The 20,591-nt window shown below is 40.8% G+C and overlaps 1 protein-coding gene across 1 annotated transcript; it reads right to left on the bottom strand.

The window, feature by feature from the left end:
- Window positions 1-29: 29 nt before the first annotated feature.
- LOC138961066 (sulfotransferase 1B1-like) lies at window positions 30-18,455 on the bottom strand. The gene is made up of 7 exons (XM_070332658.1): window positions 18,449-18,455; window positions 18,232-18,360; window positions 16,543-16,754; window positions 6,214-6,340; window positions 4,321-4,415; window positions 2,174-2,348; window positions 30-480 (listed from the first exon to the last, which is right to left on the bottom strand). The coding sequence occupies exons 1-7, from the start codon at window positions 18,453-18,455 to the stop codon at window positions 374-376; spliced, it is 852 nt and encodes a 283-aa protein (XP_070188759.1). The 3' UTR covers window positions 30-373.
- Window positions 18,456-20,591: the final 2,136 nt, after the last annotated feature.

Raw genomic sequence — 20,591 nt, 5'->3', positions numbered from 1 at the left:
TTACATTTCATTACTAAAACAAAAAAAAGAATGATTTACAAGAACATTTTATTCAGTAAACGAAATACAAATGAAAGCTCGGTAGATACTCAAAAATAAAGATGTACAATTTTCAAGATTTGTATGAACATGCGCTTCGCATTGTTTTTGATGCCAAAACAGTCCATAAAGACCTAGCCGATTCTTATGTACAGGTTCCTCAAAAATTTAATTACATTTGAGATTCTTATGGATCGTGTCTCTTAGGAATCTCCAGAATATTTTTGATACTGAACTGGCTGGGCTGGCAAATAAGCATTAGAAACGTGAAAGCCCTTCAGGCATGTACACACAGAGCAAGAACGAGACATCTGAGACACCACTGGGCTCTTCATTAGGAGTCCACAAAATGCAACCCCGATGGTTCCAGGCTGGTTACCATGGCATCAAACTTGTCAGACATCTCTGAAGACAGGTGGTTCTTCCAATCACCAACTTTACCTGAAAAGATGCACAAAATAATTATTCATTTAAAAAAAACAAAACGCTGTACACAGAGAGCACCCAGGCTGTTCACGTTTGGTATGTGACAGTCAAGGGATCGTCTTTATCTCCCATGTTCACGTTTGGTATGTGACAGTCAAGGCAGGGTTCGACACTAGCGGGGGCGGGGGGCGGAACGCCCCAGAGTCATGTGTTCCGCCCCAAACATTGCTGAAGCTTGGGGCCCACTCCGCCCCAGGATAAATTCCAACAATGAAAAACCGAAAATTCTAATGCCAGAGCCAATCACTAAAAATCGCCAGTCAAAGTTGTCACTGAAATTTGCGTTACGATCAATGCCGCAGTCAAGAAAAGAAAACATTGAAATCGTCGAAGGACAATGCCGCAAGGGAAATAACTCCCAGATTGCGCTCTTTAGCGTGAGAGATAAGTATCGCCTTCAAATGCCAAACGCAAAATGTGGCGACACATCCCTCGTGTAAAAAGAGAAGATTCAAGATGAAGAACAGGGTGGAGAGAAACAAAACAAGTCGCGTAAGGCGAAAATACAATATTTAGTCAAGTAGCTGTCGAACTCACAGAATGAAACTGAACGCAACGCAGCAAGACCGTATACTCGTAGCATCGTCACTCCACCGCCCGTGGCAAAGGCAGTGCCCGTGGAATTGACAAGAAGAGCGGGGTATTCGTTGCGCTGAGAAGGATAGCACGCTTTTCTGTACCTCTCTTCGTTTTAACTTTCTGAGCGTGTTTTTAATCCAAACATATTATATCTATATGTTTTTGGAATCAGGAACCAACAAGGAATAAGATGAAAGTGTTTTTAAATTGATTTCGAAAAAAAAAAATTGATAATAATTTTTATATATTTAATTTTGAGAGCTTGTTTTTAATCCGAATATAACATATTTATATGTTTTTGGAATCAGCAAATGATGGAGAATAAGATAAACGTAAATTTGGATCGTTTTATAAATTTTTTTTTTTTTACAATTTTCAGATTTTTAATGACCAAAGTCATTAATTAATTTTTAAGCCACCAAGCTGAAATGCAATACCGAAGTCCGGGCTTTGTCGAAGATTACTTGACCAAAATTTCAACCAATTTGGTTGAAAAATGAGGGCGTGACAGTGCCGCCTCAACTTTCACGAAAAGCCGGATATGACGTCATCAAAGACATTTATCAAAAAAATGAAAAAAACGTTTGGGGATTTCATACCCAGGAACTCTCATGTCAAATTTCATAAAGATCGGTCCAGTAGTTTAGTCTGAATCGCTCTACACACACACACACACACAGACACACGCACATACACCACGACCCTCGTTTCGATTCCCCCTCGATGTTAAAATATTTAGTCAAAACTTGACTAAATATAAAAAGGAGACCGATGCAGCCAAAAGCGCGAAGCGCTGTCGTAATTTCAATGTCAAATGGTTGAAAGAATTTCCCTGGCTTCAGTACGATGAAGAAAAACAGACAATGCATTGCCGCACGTGAATACTGAGAGTGGGCCCCAGATTTTTGTTTTCCGCCCCAGCAATTTCCATCTCTGGGGCCAGTGTGGCCCCAGGCCAAATAAGTTAGTGTCGACCCCTGCAAGGGATCGTCTTTATCTCCCATGTAAAAGCCTGACAAGATCTGAAACGTTAAAACGAACTTTAAAGGAAAGCACCCAGTTTTCTGACCTTTGCGCATGAACTGTCCCTCTCCGAAGAGCACGCCTTGCTGCCAGGAATAGTTGACACTGTCGTTGCTCTGCATGAGACTGAAGCTACAGTGTACCTCCAGTGCCCTCAGTTGTGACTCCGACATGGACTTCTCCAGGAACCTGGCGATGTCTTGTACAGTGCCTCTGAAGTCCTGCAAAAACACCATTTTTTTACCGAGGGGCTAGCTGCCAAAACCATATGCTTGTCTTCTGCATGGTTGCTAAAATCATGTACAATAAGAAAACAAGTCGCGTAAGGCAAAATAACATTTAGTCAAGCTGTCGAACTCACAGAATGAAACTGAACGCACTGTTTTTTTCACCAAGACCACATGCTCGTAGTTTCGTCAGTCCACCGCTCGTGGCAAAGGCAGTGAAATCGACAAGCCATGCAGAATAGTGCGGTAGTGGTCGCGCTGAGCAGGATAACACGCTTTTCTGTATGTCTATTCTTTTTAGCTTACTGAGTTTGTTTTTAATCCAAACATATATCTATATGTTTTTGGAACCAGGGACCGACAAGGAATAAGATGAAATTGTTTTTAATGTTAATCATAATTTTTATGTTTTTAATTTTTAGAGCTTGTTTGTAATCCAAATATAACATGTACCGTAAAATCCCTAGCATAAGCCCACCCCCCCTGTGCACAGATTTAGGGCAAAATTGGGGGGTGGGCGTTTGCTAGGGATAGACCCCTTTGCACAAAGTAAGTTTTGTGCTCAACCCATGTAAGTTAGGTCGTGTGAGTAGAAGTGGAGGAAAAAGGAGAAAAAAAGGGACTTTGAGGCAAAGAGAGACAGACAGACAGACAGAGAGTGAGAGGGGAGATAGAGGAGAGAGAGACCGACAGACAGACAGAGAAAGACACAGTGTAAGACTGTCGCTTCGGCATTTTGCAAAAATGGCACAGAGAGATTCAAGAACAAACTTCAGGCCACCAGGAAGCTCGTCAAAGTACCGGTACGTAACTGACAGACAAAAGAAGTCAGTGGAAAAGCATGACGTAATTTTAATTCACTTTGTCGGGGATGGGTGGGACTGGGAGTGAGGAGAGGGGACAAAGAATAAGAAAAAAGGAAAGAAACACGAAAAGGTAAAGAAGGGGGAAAAGATGACTTTTAGAACAGTCTGCACAAATCCCAGTGAAAGTGAGCCTATATATTCTCTTTGAAAAAACCAGGGTGGGCGTTTGCTAGGTAGTTACCCCTGTGCACAACTTTTGGCCCAAAGTGGGGGGTGGGCGTTTGCTAGGGATTTTACAGTATATGTTTTTGGAATCAGAAAATGACGAAGAATAAGATAAAATTGTTTTTGGATTGTTTAATAAAAAATAATTTTAATTACAAGTTTCCGATTTTTAATGACCAAACTCATTCATTAGTTTTTAAGCCACCAAGCTGAAATGCAATACCAAAGTCCGGCCTTCGTCGAAGATCGCTTTGCCAAAATGTCAATCAATTTGATTGAAAAATGAGGGTGTGACAGTGCCGCCTCAACTTTTACAAAAAGCCGGATATGACGTCATCAAAGGTATTTATCGAAAAAATGAAAAAAACGTCCGGGGATATCATTCCCAGGAACTCTCATGTCAAATTTCATAAAGATCGGTCCAGTAGTTTAGTCTGAATCGCTCCACACACACAGACCACGACCCTTGTCTCGATTCCCCCTCTATGTTAAAATACGTAGTCAAAACTTGACCAAATGTAAAAAGAAGAAAAAAAAGATGTAACATTGAGAGTTTGAGATCTATGCATGGGTCCTAAATGAGCAAAACCAGTTGCAGCACTTCAAGTAAACTTATAGCAATAACTCAAAAACATCCAAGTGCTCTGACCTGAATAGGTCTTCGAGACGCAATCCATTTGGTGCGATTGCAGTACTTTTTGATATAGTTCTTGAGTAATCTTTGCAACAGTTCTACTCCTGTTGAACTTTTCTCTACTTAGATACAGAGTGATCATGTGTATGTAGAATAAGACAAAGGCCACATTGTGTGCTCCTGTTGAACTTTTCTCTACTTAGATACAGAGTGAGCATGTGTATGTAGAATAAGACAAAGGCCACATTGTGTGCTCCTGTTCTCAATTTTCAGTGTGCCTGTGAAATAAGTGATGACTTACCTTGTGAAGGTCTTCGTAAGTGACAAAAAGGATGTTTTCCTCATCCCTGCGATCCCAGGCTTCTTTCACATGCTTTTCCCACGGGCCATAGAACACTGAAAACAAAATCACTTGCATAAAGTTTCATCACAGAACATCCAGGTCTCGGCAGAGCCAAACCCATTAAAATACTTTACTTTATGTAACAAGCTTTTATGCAGGGCTAACACACAAAAAGAGTGAAAAACCTGAAGGGCCAGGGTCCACGGCGACGCCCCCCAGAAGCTGAGGCTTTTTTTTCTTCATTATCTTGTAGGGACAAAGAACAAAGTTTTCAAAAACCGGATTTCCGGCGAGAACCAGAAAGGTGTTAGCCCTGTTTATGAAAATTCTGTTGCCGTCACACAGGCAGATCTGCCAAGCCCTTTTTCACTAAGGGAAAATCGGGAGGCCGAGAACTTAATGCAGCGCATTACATAACTTCAGGAGTTTGCATGCTTGAACAGTTATCTTAAAGGCACAGTAAGCCTCCCGTAAACCATCACAGATACTGTCAGGCTTTTATACACAGTACAAACACCCTTCCATTTGAACGCTCACCGAACGGGAGCATCCTAGGTGCCCTACGTAAAGAGCGAGCAATTTTCAAAAGATTTAATTTTGCGGATTGTCTCCTCACACAATCGGACTGTGGTGCATTTTGGCGGTAGACCTAACTTTTAAAATCTAAATAATAAATTGACAGCTTGTTACACAAACATTCTTAAATCATAAAAGAATTCTTTTTTCATCAAGACAAGATCAGTACAATTCGAAGTTTTGAAAGTTTGAAAAAAGAAAAGCCCGGAAGCAGGGTCATGCAAGGTCGTGGTTCTCGTAGCAGACGACGGTTTATGCCTCTCGCCAATTCCTCAGAACAGTCAAAAGCCATCGCTAGAGTTCTTGTGAACCCCAGCCGTTTGTCTTGTGCATAGTCAGAGGTACATAATAACGTGCTATTGCAGGTAAGCTCACAGCGAATTACAAACTGACGACTACATTGTGAAAAGGGGAAACTGGATCACACGGGTTCACGATGGCTCAGGGGTAAGATAAACCACGCAAAAATAAATTCTTTGAAAATTGCTCGCTCTTTACGGAGGGCATCTAGGATGTTCTCAAGCGGTGAGTGTTTCTTTCTTTCTTTATTTGGTGTTTAACGTCGTTTTCAGGGTGTTTGTACTGTGTGTAAAAGCCTGACAGTATCTGTGATGGTTTACGGGAGGCTTACTGTGCCTTAAATAACATGAGGGATTTTTTTTTTAACCCATAAACTTTTGAAGGCAGCAGACACTCAGACCGTTACAATCAGCACCCAGAAGAACTGTGCAGAACTCTAGCCTAGTAAAGCGTCATCACAGTGTCAGAAAGTACAGTATAGTACAATAACATGGCCTTCGCTGCAGAGTTGCAACACAGCAGGACTCTCAGGTCAACAAGTGCAAACCTGCTCGTGCCTTATCCCCCTTTGTGTGTACGTGTACAAGCAAGCACGAGTACGTACGAAAAATATCCTGTAATCCATGTCAAGAGTTTGATGGGTTACATGGAGTCACAAACACATCACACACACAGAAAGTCCCACTGCTTTAATGGCAGAAAAAACCAGCAATACACGTAAAATCCCACTAATGCAAACCACGAATGTACGTGGCAGTTACAGCCCACGAAACGCAGAAGACAGAGGAAGGAGACTGAATCTTTCATGGCCATTTTGAAAAACTTGCAGAAGGCAATAAATCCCCATAACATGCCTAGGTCACCAACCTGTTCCCTCCACAAAGAGCTGAGCAATCCCCATAACATGCCTAGGTCACCAACCTATTCCCTCCACAAAGAGCTGAGCAATCCCCATAACATGCCTAGGTCACCAACCTGTTCCCTCCACAAAGAGCTGAGCAAAGTCCTCCATGTTCCCTAGAAAGGTGACGTAGTTGATCATCTTGGTGAAGGCCTGCAGGGACACCGCTGTATCCTTCGGGTTCCGCGCAATGTAGATCACCTGAAGCACATTCACAACAAACCTTTAGAATCCATTTCAATGTTTACAGTCTGTCTGTAACGAAGACCTGTGGTGCACAAGAAAAAGCCTAAATCGATGGAATCAAGCACTGGGTTGGATTGGTTCAAATTTATATTTTTTTTAAACTTATAATTTGATCAATCAAACCCAGCGCTTGGCTCCCACCCAGCTTGGTTCTTTCTCAAGCACACCACCGTAGCGAACTGCACAAATCTCCATCCAAGACCAAAGAGAGCACACACACACAGAGTTTTTAAAAGCAGGTCAGACGTGATGGTTCAGTCAAGTGTGACATCTAAAATAAAACCTCTATCTCGCACAATGCAATGACACAATTTTAATTATAAATCATGTATGATCAGTCTCTCAGACAAATGCCTCAGTGTCTTCAGAAAACGCTCACGACATAGACTAGGCCACAAAAACTGAAACCTAGTCCACTAGTTGAGTGTGTCAGACTCGTCATCGTCTCATCATAGAGAGTGTCATCACACAATAATGCACGCAGTGAACATGCAAAACGGATCTTTTCAGCTGTACCAATGACTTTTTAAAAAAGGGGTAGTGCAAGGGGTCAGACGCTGAAGGATTTGTATAATTAACAACCAAAACACCGTCACCTGACATTACGAATCTGGAATATACCGAAAAAATCCTACCGCACACACATACACAGCCGCACACACATACAAGTCTCAAAGCTTACTTTCTTTCTTTATTTGGTGTTTAAAGTCGTTTTCAACCACGAAGGTTATATCGCGACGGGGGAAGATGGGATAGAGCCACTTGTCAATTGTTTCTTGTTCACAAAAGCACTAATCAAAAATTTGCTCCAGGGGCTTGCAACGTAGTACAATATATTACCTTACTGGGAGAATGCAAGTTTCCAGTACAAAGGACTTAACATTTCTTACATAGTGCTTGACTAAAATCTTTACAAACATTGACTATATTCTATACAAGAAACACTTAACAAGAGTAAAAGGAGAAACAGAATCCGTTAGTCGCCTCTTACGACATGCTGGGGAGCATCGGGTAAATTCTTTCTCGTCCCAACCAATATGGGACTACCCCTAACCCGCGGGGGGTATCTCAAAGCTTAAATTGAGATAATGTATCATTGTATTGTAAATGCTAACGATTTGACTTTGATTATTATCATCCGTCTCTCAGACAAATGCCTCAGTGTCTTCACAAAAGACTCACTGCATGAACTTGGCCACAAAAACTGAAACCAAGTCCACTAGTTGAGTGCGTCCGACTCGTCATCAGTGTCATCACTGAGACTTTTTTCTTTTACCATTGCTCAGTCGTCACAGCATAAACTGCTCTGTGACCTAGACCTACAACTACCACCAACAATGGGATCACCTTCACTAATGCTGATTAAGATCTGGTTCCAATGCTATCATGGAAGGGTGAAGTATAAACACGTTGCAACCACAGCGTGTGCAAACAGGCGTCGCTTATCATAACACATGGTCGCATTTCAGACGACCAACAAGAGAGAAGACAAAACAGAAAACGGAAAGAAGAAGACGATTCTTGTCTTAAAGGGTAGCGTCAATACCTTACGCGCTCACGTCAGAAGTCGATTCAAGTGCTTCAGTAGTATAGGGAATATAAACAAGATTAATGTTTTGCACAGATTGGACTGGTTGCATGCCGTCATCATCAACAGTTTAACTCGACTTATACTTCGAAGGACTGTTTGTTAACACAGGTAGAAGGTCACACACTTTAAACAAATCTGTGATATCATCAAGTCTTCTTGAGGTTTTCATGTGTAAATACATGTAAACTACATGATCAAGTGTCTAAAGAAATGAACAACAAGAGCAAACGCTCGATCGAGTCACTTTCGCAGTTCTGAATATTATATGAGGCATCAGATGGACAGGAAGAAATTGCTATTCACAACACAATGAGTCACGTTCACATAAAATTTGAGCCCGGTCACTTTTATAGTTTCCGAGAAAAGCCCAACGTTAAGTTGTGTGTTGCCGAACAGAAAAGGCTAGTTATCTCCCTTGTTTTTCTGATAACGTTCGTAAAAGGCTACAGATGTAAATACTTTGATGTAAAGAATAATCCTACAAAGTTTCAATCACATCCGATGAACTTTGTCAAAGATATAAAATGTCTAATTTTTCCTTTGACGCTGACCTGTGACCTTGAAAAAGGTCAAAGGTCAACGAAACCATCGTTAAAGTGTAGAGGTCATTGGAGGTCACGACTAAACAAAATATGAGCCCGATCGCTTTGATAGTTTCCGAGAAAAGTCCAACGTTAAGGTGGTGTCTACGGACGGACGGCCGGCCGGACAGACTAACACTGACCGATTACATAGTCACTTTTTCTCAAGTGACTCAAAAACTAACTATAAAATTAGGTCTTACAAACAAGACAAAACCACACACACACAACTTGTTCAGTGTTGCTAGTATAAATAGAACAGTTTCCTGCCGAAATGTGCTTTAAGTCAAATCTGACTTTACATGTCATACTAAATGCTAACAGCTCACATGTTCCGTTCAACAACACAACCCAGTTTTTAAGCTTAGTTATGGATGCCACTGTTCATTTGACACATTGAACAGCGACACTGTCAACAGTACCCATACAACACAAACATGTGCGACACTGTCAACAGTACCCATACAACACAAACATGTGTGACACTGTCAACAGTACCCATACAACACAAACATGTGTGACACTGTCAACAGCACCCATACAACACAAACATGTGTGACACTGTCAACAGTACCCATACAACACAAACATGTGTGACACTGTCAACAGTACCCATACAACACAAACATGTGCGACACTGTCAACAGTACCCATACAACACAAACATGTGCGACACTGTCAACAGTACCCATACAACACAAACATGTGCGACACTGTCAACAGTACCCATACAACACAAACATGTGCGACACTGTCAACAGTACCCATACAACACAAACATGTGCGACACTGTCAACAGTACCCATACAACACAAACATGTGCGACACTGTCAACAGTACCCATACAACACAAACATGTGCGACACTGTCAACAGTACCCATACAACACAAACATGTGCGACACTGTCAACAGTACCCATACAACACAAACATGTGCGACACTGTCAACAGTACCCATACAACACAAACATGTGCGACACTGTCAGCAGTACCCATACAACACAAATATGTGCGCGCACAGAGCTTAAACCACAGACTCCTTCCTAAATTTTATCCATCTCTCAGACAAATGCCTCAGTGTCTTCACTAAAAATCTCACTTCATGAACTTGGCCACAAAAACTGAAACCAAGTCACTAGTTGAGTGCGTCCGACTCGTCATCAGTGTTATCATGGAGACTTTTTATATTTAGTCAAGTTTTGACTAAATATTTTAACATCGAGGGGGAATCGAAACGAGGGTCGTGGTGCGTGTGTGTGTGCGTGTGTGCGTGTGTGTAGAGCGATTCAGACTAAACTACTGGACCGTCTTTATGAAATTTGACATGAGAGTTCCTGGGTATGAAATCCCCGAACGTTTTTTTCATTTTTTTGATAAATGTCTTTGATGACGTCATATCCGGCTTTTCGTGAAAGTTGAGGCGGCACTGTCACGCCCTCATTTTTCAACCAAATTGGTTAAAATTTTGGTCAAGTAATCTTCGACGAAGCCCGGGGTTCGGTATTGCATTTCAGCTTGGTGGCTTAAAAATTAATTAATGACTTTGGTCATTAAAAATCTGAAAATTGTAAAAAAAAATAAAAATTTATAAAACGATCCAAATTTACGTTTATCTTATTCTCCGTCATTTGCTGATTCCAAAAACATATAAATATGTTATATTCGGATTAAAAACAAGCTCTGAAAATTAAATATATAAAAATTATTATCAAAATTAAATTGTCCAAATCAATTTAAAAACACTTTCATCTTATTCCTTGTCGGTTCCTGATTCCAAAAACATATAGATATGATATGTTTGGATTAAAAACACGCTCAGAAAGTTAAAACAAAGAGAGGTACAGAAAAGCGTGCTATCCTTCTTAGCGCAACTACTACCCCGCTCTTCTTGTCAATTTCACTGCCTTTGCCATGAGCGGTGGACTGACGATGCTACGAGTATACGGTCTTGGTGAAAAATGGCAGCTACTTGACTAAATATTGTATTTTCGCCTTACGCGACTTGTTTCTTTTACCATTGCTCAGTCGTCACAGCATAGCTCTTCAACACTTAAAGGGTAGCGTCAATACCTTACGCGCTCACCTCAGAAGTCGATTCATGTGCTTCAGTGGTATAGGGAATATAAACAAGATTGAAGTATTGCACAGATTGGACTGGTTGCATGCTGTCATCAGCTACAGTTTAACTCGACTTATACTTTGCAGGACTGTTTGTTAACACAGGTAGGAGATCACACACTTTGCTATAGACAACACATTTGTACACTCACATCAACCCGAGTCATCACCAAAGTTGTCAGACATTTTCATGAAATATGGAAGATTATTTCAAGTTTCCACAGTAGTTAATAGAATCTTATTCAGCTATTGTGTAAAACTACATCTTGCAAACACCAACTTTAAAAAAAGAAGAAGACGAAATCATACACACAAACTTGTTTTATGCACTGTATGAGGACTCTGTATTGCTAGTAGTAATACTGTCCAACAGTTTCCAACCGAAATGTGCTTTCTAACTAGTCTGGCTAAATTCTAAAAGCTCAAATCTTCCGTGTAATTTTGTTCTCTGTACCAACATGCAACAGCATAACTCAGTTCTTACGCTCAAAGTTAAACTATTCTGGACACCGCCATGCATTTTACAACTGAAGACTGCAGCACCCCTAAAAACAGGAAGCTAACTTCCACACACACAAAGGTTAAAGTCAAACCCCTGATTTGACTGATTGTCATCAGTCTCTCAGACAAATGCCTCAGTGTCTTCACAAAAATCTCACTTCATGAACTTGGCCACAAAAACTGAAACCAAGTCCACTAGTTGAGTGTGTCCGACTCGTCATCAGTGTCATCATAGAGAGTTTGATCTTTCCCCATCACGCAGTCGTTGCACTATAGCTCTTACAACATTAATAGGCAACTAATGTTCAGTCTCATGGACAGTAAGACCCTAAACAAATCTGTGATATCAAGTCTTCTTGAGCTTTTCATGTGTAAATAAACTACATGATCAAGTGTATAAAGAAATGAACAAAAACTAACTATAAAATTAGGTCTTACAAACAAGACAAAACCACACACACACAACTTGTTCAGTGTTGCTAGTATTAATAGAACAGTTTCCTGCTGAAATGTGCTTAAAGTCAAATCTGACTCTTTACAAGTCTGACTAAATTCCAACAGCTCACATGTTCCGGGTCAACAACACAACCCAGTTTTTAAGCTTAGTTATGGATGCCACCGTTCACTTGACACATTGAACAGCGACACGAACAACAGGAAGCATACAACACAAACATGTGCGGGCACAGAGCTTAAACCAGACTCCTTCCTAAATTTTATCCATCGCTCAGACAAATGCCTCAGTGTCTTCACTAAAAATCTCACTTCATGAACTTGGCCACAAAAACTGAAACCAAATCCACTTGTTGAGTGTGTCCGACTCGTCATCAGTGTCATCATAGAGAGTTTGATCTTTCCCCATCATACAGTCGTTACAGTATAGCTCTGCAACAAATGTTCAGTCTCATAGACGGTAAGACCCAAAACAATTTAGAGTTCTTACCAAGTCTTCTTAGGTTTTCGTGTGTAAAAAACCCTACTTCAAGTGTCTAAAGAAATGATCAAAAACTGACTGTGTAAAATTAGGCCTTGCAAATAAACAAGTCACGTGAAATTACATTTAGTCAAGCTGTCGAACTCACAGAATGAAATTGAACGCACTGCATTTTTTTCACCAAGACTGTACAGTATCGTCAGTCCCCCGCTCGTGGCAATGGCAGTGAAATTGACAAGCCAGTAGAGCGCGATAGTGGTTGCGCTGAGCTGGATGGCCACTTTTCTGTATCTCTTTCCCTTTTATTTGTCTGAGCTTGTTTTTAATCCAAACATACCTTATCTATACGTTTTTGCAATCAGGAACCGACAAGGAATAAGATGTTTTAAAATCCATTTCGGAAATTTATTTGTAATCATAATTTCATATTTTAAATTTTCAGAGCTTGTTTTTAATCCGAATATAACATTTATATATTTTTTGGATCAGAAAATGATGAAGAATAAGACGAAATTATTTTTTGATCATTTTATAAAACAATTTTAATTACAATTTTCATATTTTTAATTACCAAACTCATTAATTAATGTTATAGCCTCCAAGCTGAAATGCAACACTAAAGTCCGGCCTTTGTTGAAGATTGCTCGTCTCAAATTTGAATCCCTTTGATCGAAAGATGAGGGCGTGACAATGCGGCCTCAACTATCAGTGTCACAAAAAGATGAGGGCGTGACAGTGCGGCCTCAACTATCAGTGTCACAAAAAGATGAGGGCGTGACAGTGCGGCCTCAACTATCAGTGTCACAAAAAGATGAGGGCGTGACAGTGCGGCCTCAACTATCAGTGTCACAAAAAGATGAGGGCGTGACAGTGCGGCCTCAACTATCAGTGTCACAAAAAGATGAGGGCGTGACAGTGCGGCCTCAACTATCAGTGTCACAAAAAGATGAGGGCGTGACAGTGCGGCCTCAACTATCAGTGTCACAAAAAGATGAGGGCGTGACAGTGCGGCCTCAACTATGAGTGTCACAAAAAGATGAGGGCGTGACAGTGCGGCCTCAACTATCAGTGTCACAAAAAGATGAGGGCGTGACAGTGCGGCCTCAACTATCAGTGTCACAAAAAGATGAGGGCGTGACAGTGCGGCCTCAACTATCAGTGTCACAAAAAGATGAGGGCGTGACAGTGCGGCCTCAACTATCAGTGTCACAAAAAGATGAGGGCGTGACAGTGCGGCCTCAACTATCAGTGTCACAAAAAGCAGGATATGACGTCAGCAAAGACATTTATCGAAAAATGAAAAAAATCTCTGGGGATATCATACTCAACATACTCAAGAGCTCTTGTCAAGTTTAATGAAGATTGGTCTAGTAGTTGTCTCTGAATCGCTCTACACATGCACACACACACCACCACACTCGTTTCGATTTCCCACCTACGTTAAAACATTTAGGCAAAACTTGACTAAATAGTAAATGTAAAAAGACAAAACCACACACACAAAAATTGTTCAGTATAGTTTGTATGAATACAAAATTACAACAGTTTTCTGCTGAAATTTTCTTTTAAGTTAAACCTGACTCTTTACAAGCCTGGCTTAATTCTATTTCTAAAAATTGATGCCACCATTCATTTTACACATTGAACTGCGACATTAACAACAGGGAGCCTGTGACACAAACATGTGCGGGCACAGAGTTTAAACAACAAACTTCATCCTTCATCTCATCTGTCTCTCAGACAAATGCCTCAGTGTCTTCACTAAAAATCTCACTTCATGAACTTGGCCACAAAAACTGAAACCAAGTTCACTAGTTGAGTGTGTCCGACTCGTCATCAGTGTCATCATAGAGATTTTGATATTTCCCCCATCACACAGTCATTACAGTATAGCTCTTACAACATTAATAGGCAACAAATGTTCAGACTCATAGACGGTAAGACCTAACACAAATTAGAGATGTCAAGTCTTAGTTGAGGTTAAAAAAAATACTTGTAGCGTCTTAAAGGCACAGTAAGCCTCCCGTAAACCATCACAGATACGGTCAGGCTTTTACACACAGTACAAACACCCTTTCATTTAAACACTCACCGATTGAGAACATCCTAGGTGCTCTCAGTAAGGAGAGAGCAATTTTCAAAGAATTTATTTTTGAGTGGTTTATCTTACCCCTGAGCCATCGTGAACCCGTGTGATCCAGTTTCCCTTTTTCACAAGTCAGTTAGTCATTTGAATGCGACTCGATGTGAGCTTATCTACAATATCACGTTTTGATGCACGAAACAAACGGCTGTGGTTCACAAGAACTCTAGCGATGGCTTTTGACTGTTGAGAGGAACGGCGATATATGCATAAACCGTCGTCTGCTACGACCCTTGCGTGACCCTGCTTCCGGGCCGAAGGGAAGTAACTCATTTTTGACCTGAGTTCAGGATGGGTTCTCACGCTCGACAGAAAGCAGCCAGGATGTTCCCGTTCGGTGAGCGTTCAAATGGAAGTATGCTTGTGCTGTATGTAGACGCTCAGGGAGCTCTGTGATGGTTTACGGGAGGCTTACTGTGCCTTTAAGTACTGTACAAAAACTAAGCCTTACAACTAACAAAAGACAAAAACACAACTTGTCCTGTTTTGCGAGTATAATTACAACAGTTTTCTGCTGAAATGTGCTTCTAGTTAAATCTGACTCTTTGTCTGACAAAATACTAAAAGCTCACATGTGTGTCAACAACGCTTAGTTATGGATGCCACCAATCATTTTACACATTGAACCGTGACACTATCAACAGTACCCATACAACACAAACATGTGCGCGCACAGAGTTTAAACCACAGACTCCTTCCTGAATCTTATCCATCTCTCAGACAAATGCCTCAGTGTCTTCACTAAAAACCTCACTGCATGAACTTTGCAACAAAAACTGAAACAGAGTCCACTAGTTGAGTGTGTCCGACTCGTCATCGTGTCATCACCGAGACTCTCATCATACATTTTCTGATACAGTTGACAGTGTCTTTCTCTCCTAACAGTCATAAGCAACAAATCTTCACTTTCAAAGTCAAAAGAAGTGATCCCTAAAGCTGCAACTATATCTGTAGAGACCATAGCGCATTTTGTGAAACATTAAAAGCTAAAATAAAAAGGGAAGATACTTCTCAATCAGTGCACACTCATCTTTTTCATGTGTAACTCTAACGCGATCTCCATAAAAAAGTTTCAGTAACTAAGTATTCTTTCTTTCTTTATTTGGTGTTTAACGTCGTTTTCAACTCTTTATTTGGTGTTTAACGTCGTTTTCAACCGTTCAAGGTTATATCGCGACAGGGAAAGGGGGGAGATGGGATAGAGCCACTTGTTAATTGTTTCTTGTTCACAAAAGCACTAATCAAAAAATTGCTCCAGGGGCTTGCAACGTAGTACAATGTATTACCTTACTGGGAGAATGCAAGTTTCCAGTACAAAGGACTTAACATTTCTTACATACTGCTTGACTAAAATCTTTACAAACATTGACTATATTCTATACAAGAAACACTTAAGGGTAAAAGGAGAAACAGAATCCGTTAGTCGGCCTCTTACGACATGCTGGGGAGCATCGGGTAAATTCTTCCCCCTAACCCGCGGGGGGTAGTAACTAAGTATGAAATTTTTACATGCAAGCCTAAAAGACCACTACGCATATTTTGGCACGCAAAGATACACATAGTTTGTAGAAATGAAGTGAAGTGGAAGACATGTGGCATGCTATCTCTGAGACAAATGCCTGTCTTCATAATTAAAACATTTGCTATTAGAGCACAGTGACAAGAAACAGCCACAGCGTTCTACACTTTAAACTTAAACCCCAGTCCGTCTTAAATGGTTTACAGAACGATTTAAATCTTCTCAACAAACAAAAAGCAGTTCTAACCTTATCGAACACACTTGCAATAGCATTTAATAGCATTAAATGAAACAGTTCGCTTGAATGGCAATTTAGCTCGCGTAAACCACACACCTGTTTTCTTGGTTTATCTAACCCCTGAGCCATCGTGAACCCGTGTGATCCACTTTCCTTTTTTTCTCTCACAATTTAGCAGTCAGTTTGTGAATTCAATGCGACTCGCTGTATCTGCAATAGCACGTTATTCTCTGGAACTCACCTCTGGTCTGAGAGTGTATATGAGTGTAGAAGGTGCAGCTCTTCAATATCTTATGGCTTATTTTAGCTCAAGAATTTTTATTTTTATTTTACAGGACTTATTTCTGCACATAACAAAAAGTAAAATACAGCTTCTGATTTCAGTTCTGTCTGAATGTTATTGTTTGAAGCTGAACAGGTACTATAACATGAATGTGTTTTTTTTGTAAACCCCTAAACTCAGAGGCAGCAGACACTCAGATCATTACAATCAGCATGTTACACTGACAGTTCGCTAGAAATCTCAAAATACCTTTGGTTTCTTTTCATCCAGCTGTTTCGGCAAGAGTGAAAAAGGCAAGTGTGTCTTGATGAAGCGAGGAGGGGGGCTCTGGGCCACGACCTTAACCCCGGGATACGGAAACTCCAGAAAGGGAAATCTGTCTTCGATCGTTGTGGCCTGGGCTTTCTCGTAGTCAAAATCATTGCAGATCAAGTAGACAATCTCCTGAAGCCAGGTGGTACCTACATGGAAAAAGGACATTTTGTATGCATCAAAGTTTTACAGAAGGTAGTTTCTACATGAACAGCGGAACACTCTCAGGAAATGAATTACTAGAGAGTCTGTCTTGGTTCAATGACTTAATAAAATTTCAGACGACAGACTGATAGTGATACCCCGTCGATTGGCCGATCTGCATTCCATGACACTGGACCACTGGTTTTGGCCTTTTTTCTCCAAGTCCAAGTCAATAAGTTCGTTTCAACAGGACTCTTCAACTTTAAGTTTTAAACCCCTCACATTTGTTATTGCTTGCCAGGGAATGCCTCCTACTATAATAAATGACTGTGTGTGAGTGTGTTTTTTGAGTGTGTGTAACTGTACAAGGAGCTATGAGTATGAGTATGACCAGTATTGTAATGCTCTTTCAACTTTCACTCTTACCAGCCTTTGGAAAACTAACCACCCACGTGTCATCAGGTCGAACTTCAAACCACGGAATGTCATTGACAACAGTGTTCACTATATCGCTTGGTAGTACATAACCTCTGTAGCGGCAGAAAACTCTGCTCCTTCGCCCAAACAGCGGTACATCAAGCTCTTCTATTCCTCTGGCACGCTTTTGGAAGCGACCGTAAAATCTGTACACCACGGCTGTCAACAGGACTCCGCCTATCACCCACGACACGTACGTAGCTACCATAAGCTGTTTCAGTTTGCTTTTGTTCGGTCCCGTTGAATAAGCACGAGTCTGATTCTGTAGAAATACCTGTCGTTGTCGTGTTCGAAGTCTCTGCAAGTTTTGTTGTGGAAGTGGCCGGTCCGAAAACCCACGTGTCAAAGTGAATTGGGACCTTGTCGCTCTGTTCGTGTCACAAAAACATACATTTTTCACAGACTTCAATACAGTTTTGTTTTTCTGAGCTAACCAGCGATTGCAGAAGAGTCTGGCACTTGCAAACACGCAAGGCAAGCTTTGGTGCTTAGCTAACAGTAACATCGTCTGACACAGGTTCGCCGACATTCTTGCAGCCCGCCGTGCTTGTCGTCAGCAAGGTCAAGGTTACGCGTGCTTGCATGAGTTTTCTCCCTTGGATCTCTTTACTAGCTAGCCTTTACCGAAATAGAAAACAAAATCGGCTCTTGAAAACTTCATGCATGTGCCCCACAACCTAGTAATCTGAAGTTATTGATAAAATCCTTACATACACACACACCCCTCCCCCGCCCCCCCCCCCCCCCCCCCGCCTTCCTATCCTTGGCACATAGGGTCAAAAATCCAAAAAATAAGCCCTTAAAAAAATATGCCCATATTTTTTTTTAAATATACCCATATTTTGGAAAATAAGCTCTTATTTCTATAAATAAGGCCTTATTTTAGAAATAAGGCCTTAAAGGTCCAGACCATGCTGTTTTAGCGTCAAAAACGCTTCGAATCGTGTTCCTGCGCGACCGAACACTTCCCGATGTTTGCAGTTAGTTAGAAAACCACTTTCTTACCGTCTTCAACAATGTTTGGTTTACTTCGGAATCTTGTAAGGCCGTAATCCGACGAATTTTGTGACCGAAGCGACGGATTTCTTCTCCAAAACGACCCGCCATTGTGCCGCGTGATCTTCGCGAGACTGGCTTATGAATAAATTATCCGTGACGTCACACAGTGTGAAGATGCTGTTTACCAACATGGCAACAAGCGTGACTGCAGACGAAATTGAACCGTACATGTTCGAACTACCAGTTTCTCTCCTCGAATCAAGCATGAAAGATGAGGAGCGGAGGCCACTTCCAGCAGTAGTGAAAAGACAGTGACGATGAAAATTGCGACTCTGTTTGTCTCAGCGATCAAAGGTAAACACGCCCGCTCTCTGTGCTGAACTTATCGTCTGCTTTCGAGTCTGTGCTATTTTTTCACTCTCGCCTTGTCAACGCACTCGCGAATAAGTGGGATATTGTTTAAGTGTTCATGCATTGCATTCACGAGTAAAAGAACAACAGCTCATCGCAGTTTTAACTGTTCTTGATTATTTCAGAGACTGGTGTCAGAGTGGCCACTGTACCTGTTGTATTGTGTGGGAGGGGCAGATTTGAGAGAGAGAGGAAGCTAGCCTGAGGTACATTGTAGAATGAAAACTTGCAGGGGAGCAAGAATGCATCACCAGCCACGAAGGTGTACATACAACTTTTTTTGATGTGCCTATATTTGTTTGATTTTTAAATGCATGTATTTGTTGTTGTTTTTAAAGGCTATCAAGAAAACTGTTGTCATTTAAATGTGACACTCAGTCAAATATAGTTTCACACACACACAAGATTAACTCACTTGCATGCCCACAGAAGAAGTTTGCTCTTCACATTGTTCTGTTGTTGTTGTTTTTATAATGTAATCATTGTAACATCAACACTCAGTAATAACCAATATTACAACACAATCACTTTTTCATCAGAACTCACTCACATACTACATGTATTAAACCCTGGTTTATGGACACTTGCATTTGTACTTTGCATGGGAAAGCAGCCTGAATTTCAGGTGAACTTTAATAAAAGAAGATTTATATGTATGTTGCTCTAGATGCATGTTTTAATAAATAATAATGACATTCAGGAAAGTAAAAGGACTGTTGAAGTTTGCTGTTGTAAAATGTCTGATGATTAGGGTTTTGTTGCACATTTAGTGAATTGACTGTACCAATTGCTGTTATTATTTACACCCAATCAGTGCATCCACATGGTATTATGTAGCTTAAATTAAAGAAAATGTTTTGATGTGTTCAGAACATACTGACAAGTTGCACACTCACTGACTTTCCGAAAGAACAGGAAAGTTCTTCCTGCCTGTCTGGTCGCTGCCATCAGAGACCTCTTTCTGTCACAGAGCTACACAGGCTTCAAATGTATGTAAGATAAATAAAAGGTACATTACAACTCTCAACTGCGGGGTGTGTGTGTGTGTGGGGGGGGGATGTGCATAACCATTGCATACTTAAGGTCGGCTTAAACTGCAAACAGAAATGTGGAGCTTGCGTAACAATTCTTGCTTTGTCAGATTTGGAGATAGGCAGCCTCAGTCTATATAGTTGGTCGCCAGTTGGGGCGTCCTGCTTGGTGACAACTTGAGCTTTGTCAACTGGTCTAGCTGTAGCAGTCAAAGTCTGGGCACTGTTGCATTGTAGTCTTGCTGTGTATGCAGAGCTTTGTTGTAGCTGCCATAGGCCAGTGTTGCCATAGGCCAGTGTTAGGATCACCACCCCCTCAAACAGCTCGTTCAGTTAACCTGATGCCTGTTTTAGACAGAAAAAAAAGTTACCACAAACAGCAGAACTTTCACTGGAGAATGGGCATAATTCTTTCATACTTTTCTTTCTCATAGCTTTTTTTGGTTTTTATAATCTCTTCATTACACTAAATAACATCCATCTTAAGACCTATTTTGAGCCTTAATTTAAGTTGACTAGTAATGATATTAATCATAATGTATTTATTTTTATAATGTACAAACTAGAGTATGTATGTGGATATGTGTGTGATGGTGCTGGTATGGATATGTGTGGTTTGGGTTATGTGTGTACTGATGTGTACATTTTATGTGTTTTGTATGTTTTGCGAGTGCGATTTTATGTGATGTTATTCTGTACACCAGCCAAAACAAAATGTCTGGTATATTAGATAATAAACGCACCTTTAAATTTATTAGCGACTACACCCCGTCACCCTCCAGTCCCCCTCCCCCCCATTACACCCTACACTTTTAACATTGTATAAAAAATCATGTCCCAATATAGGTCCCCAGTTACCTGGGAGGACGTTAAGCTGCATAATCAACATCAACAACGTATTGAATTGAATTGAAAAGCTGGAGT

Source organism: Littorina saxatilis, linkage group LG3 (assembly GCF_037325665.1).
Source record: "Littorina saxatilis isolate snail1 linkage group LG3, US_GU_Lsax_2.0, whole genome shotgun sequence".
NCBI lineage: Eukaryota > Metazoa > Mollusca > Gastropoda > Littorinimorpha > Littorinidae > Littorina > Littorina saxatilis.
Note: the sequence above shows the minus strand (reverse complement) of the source record. Positions and strands in the feature narration are given on the sequence as shown.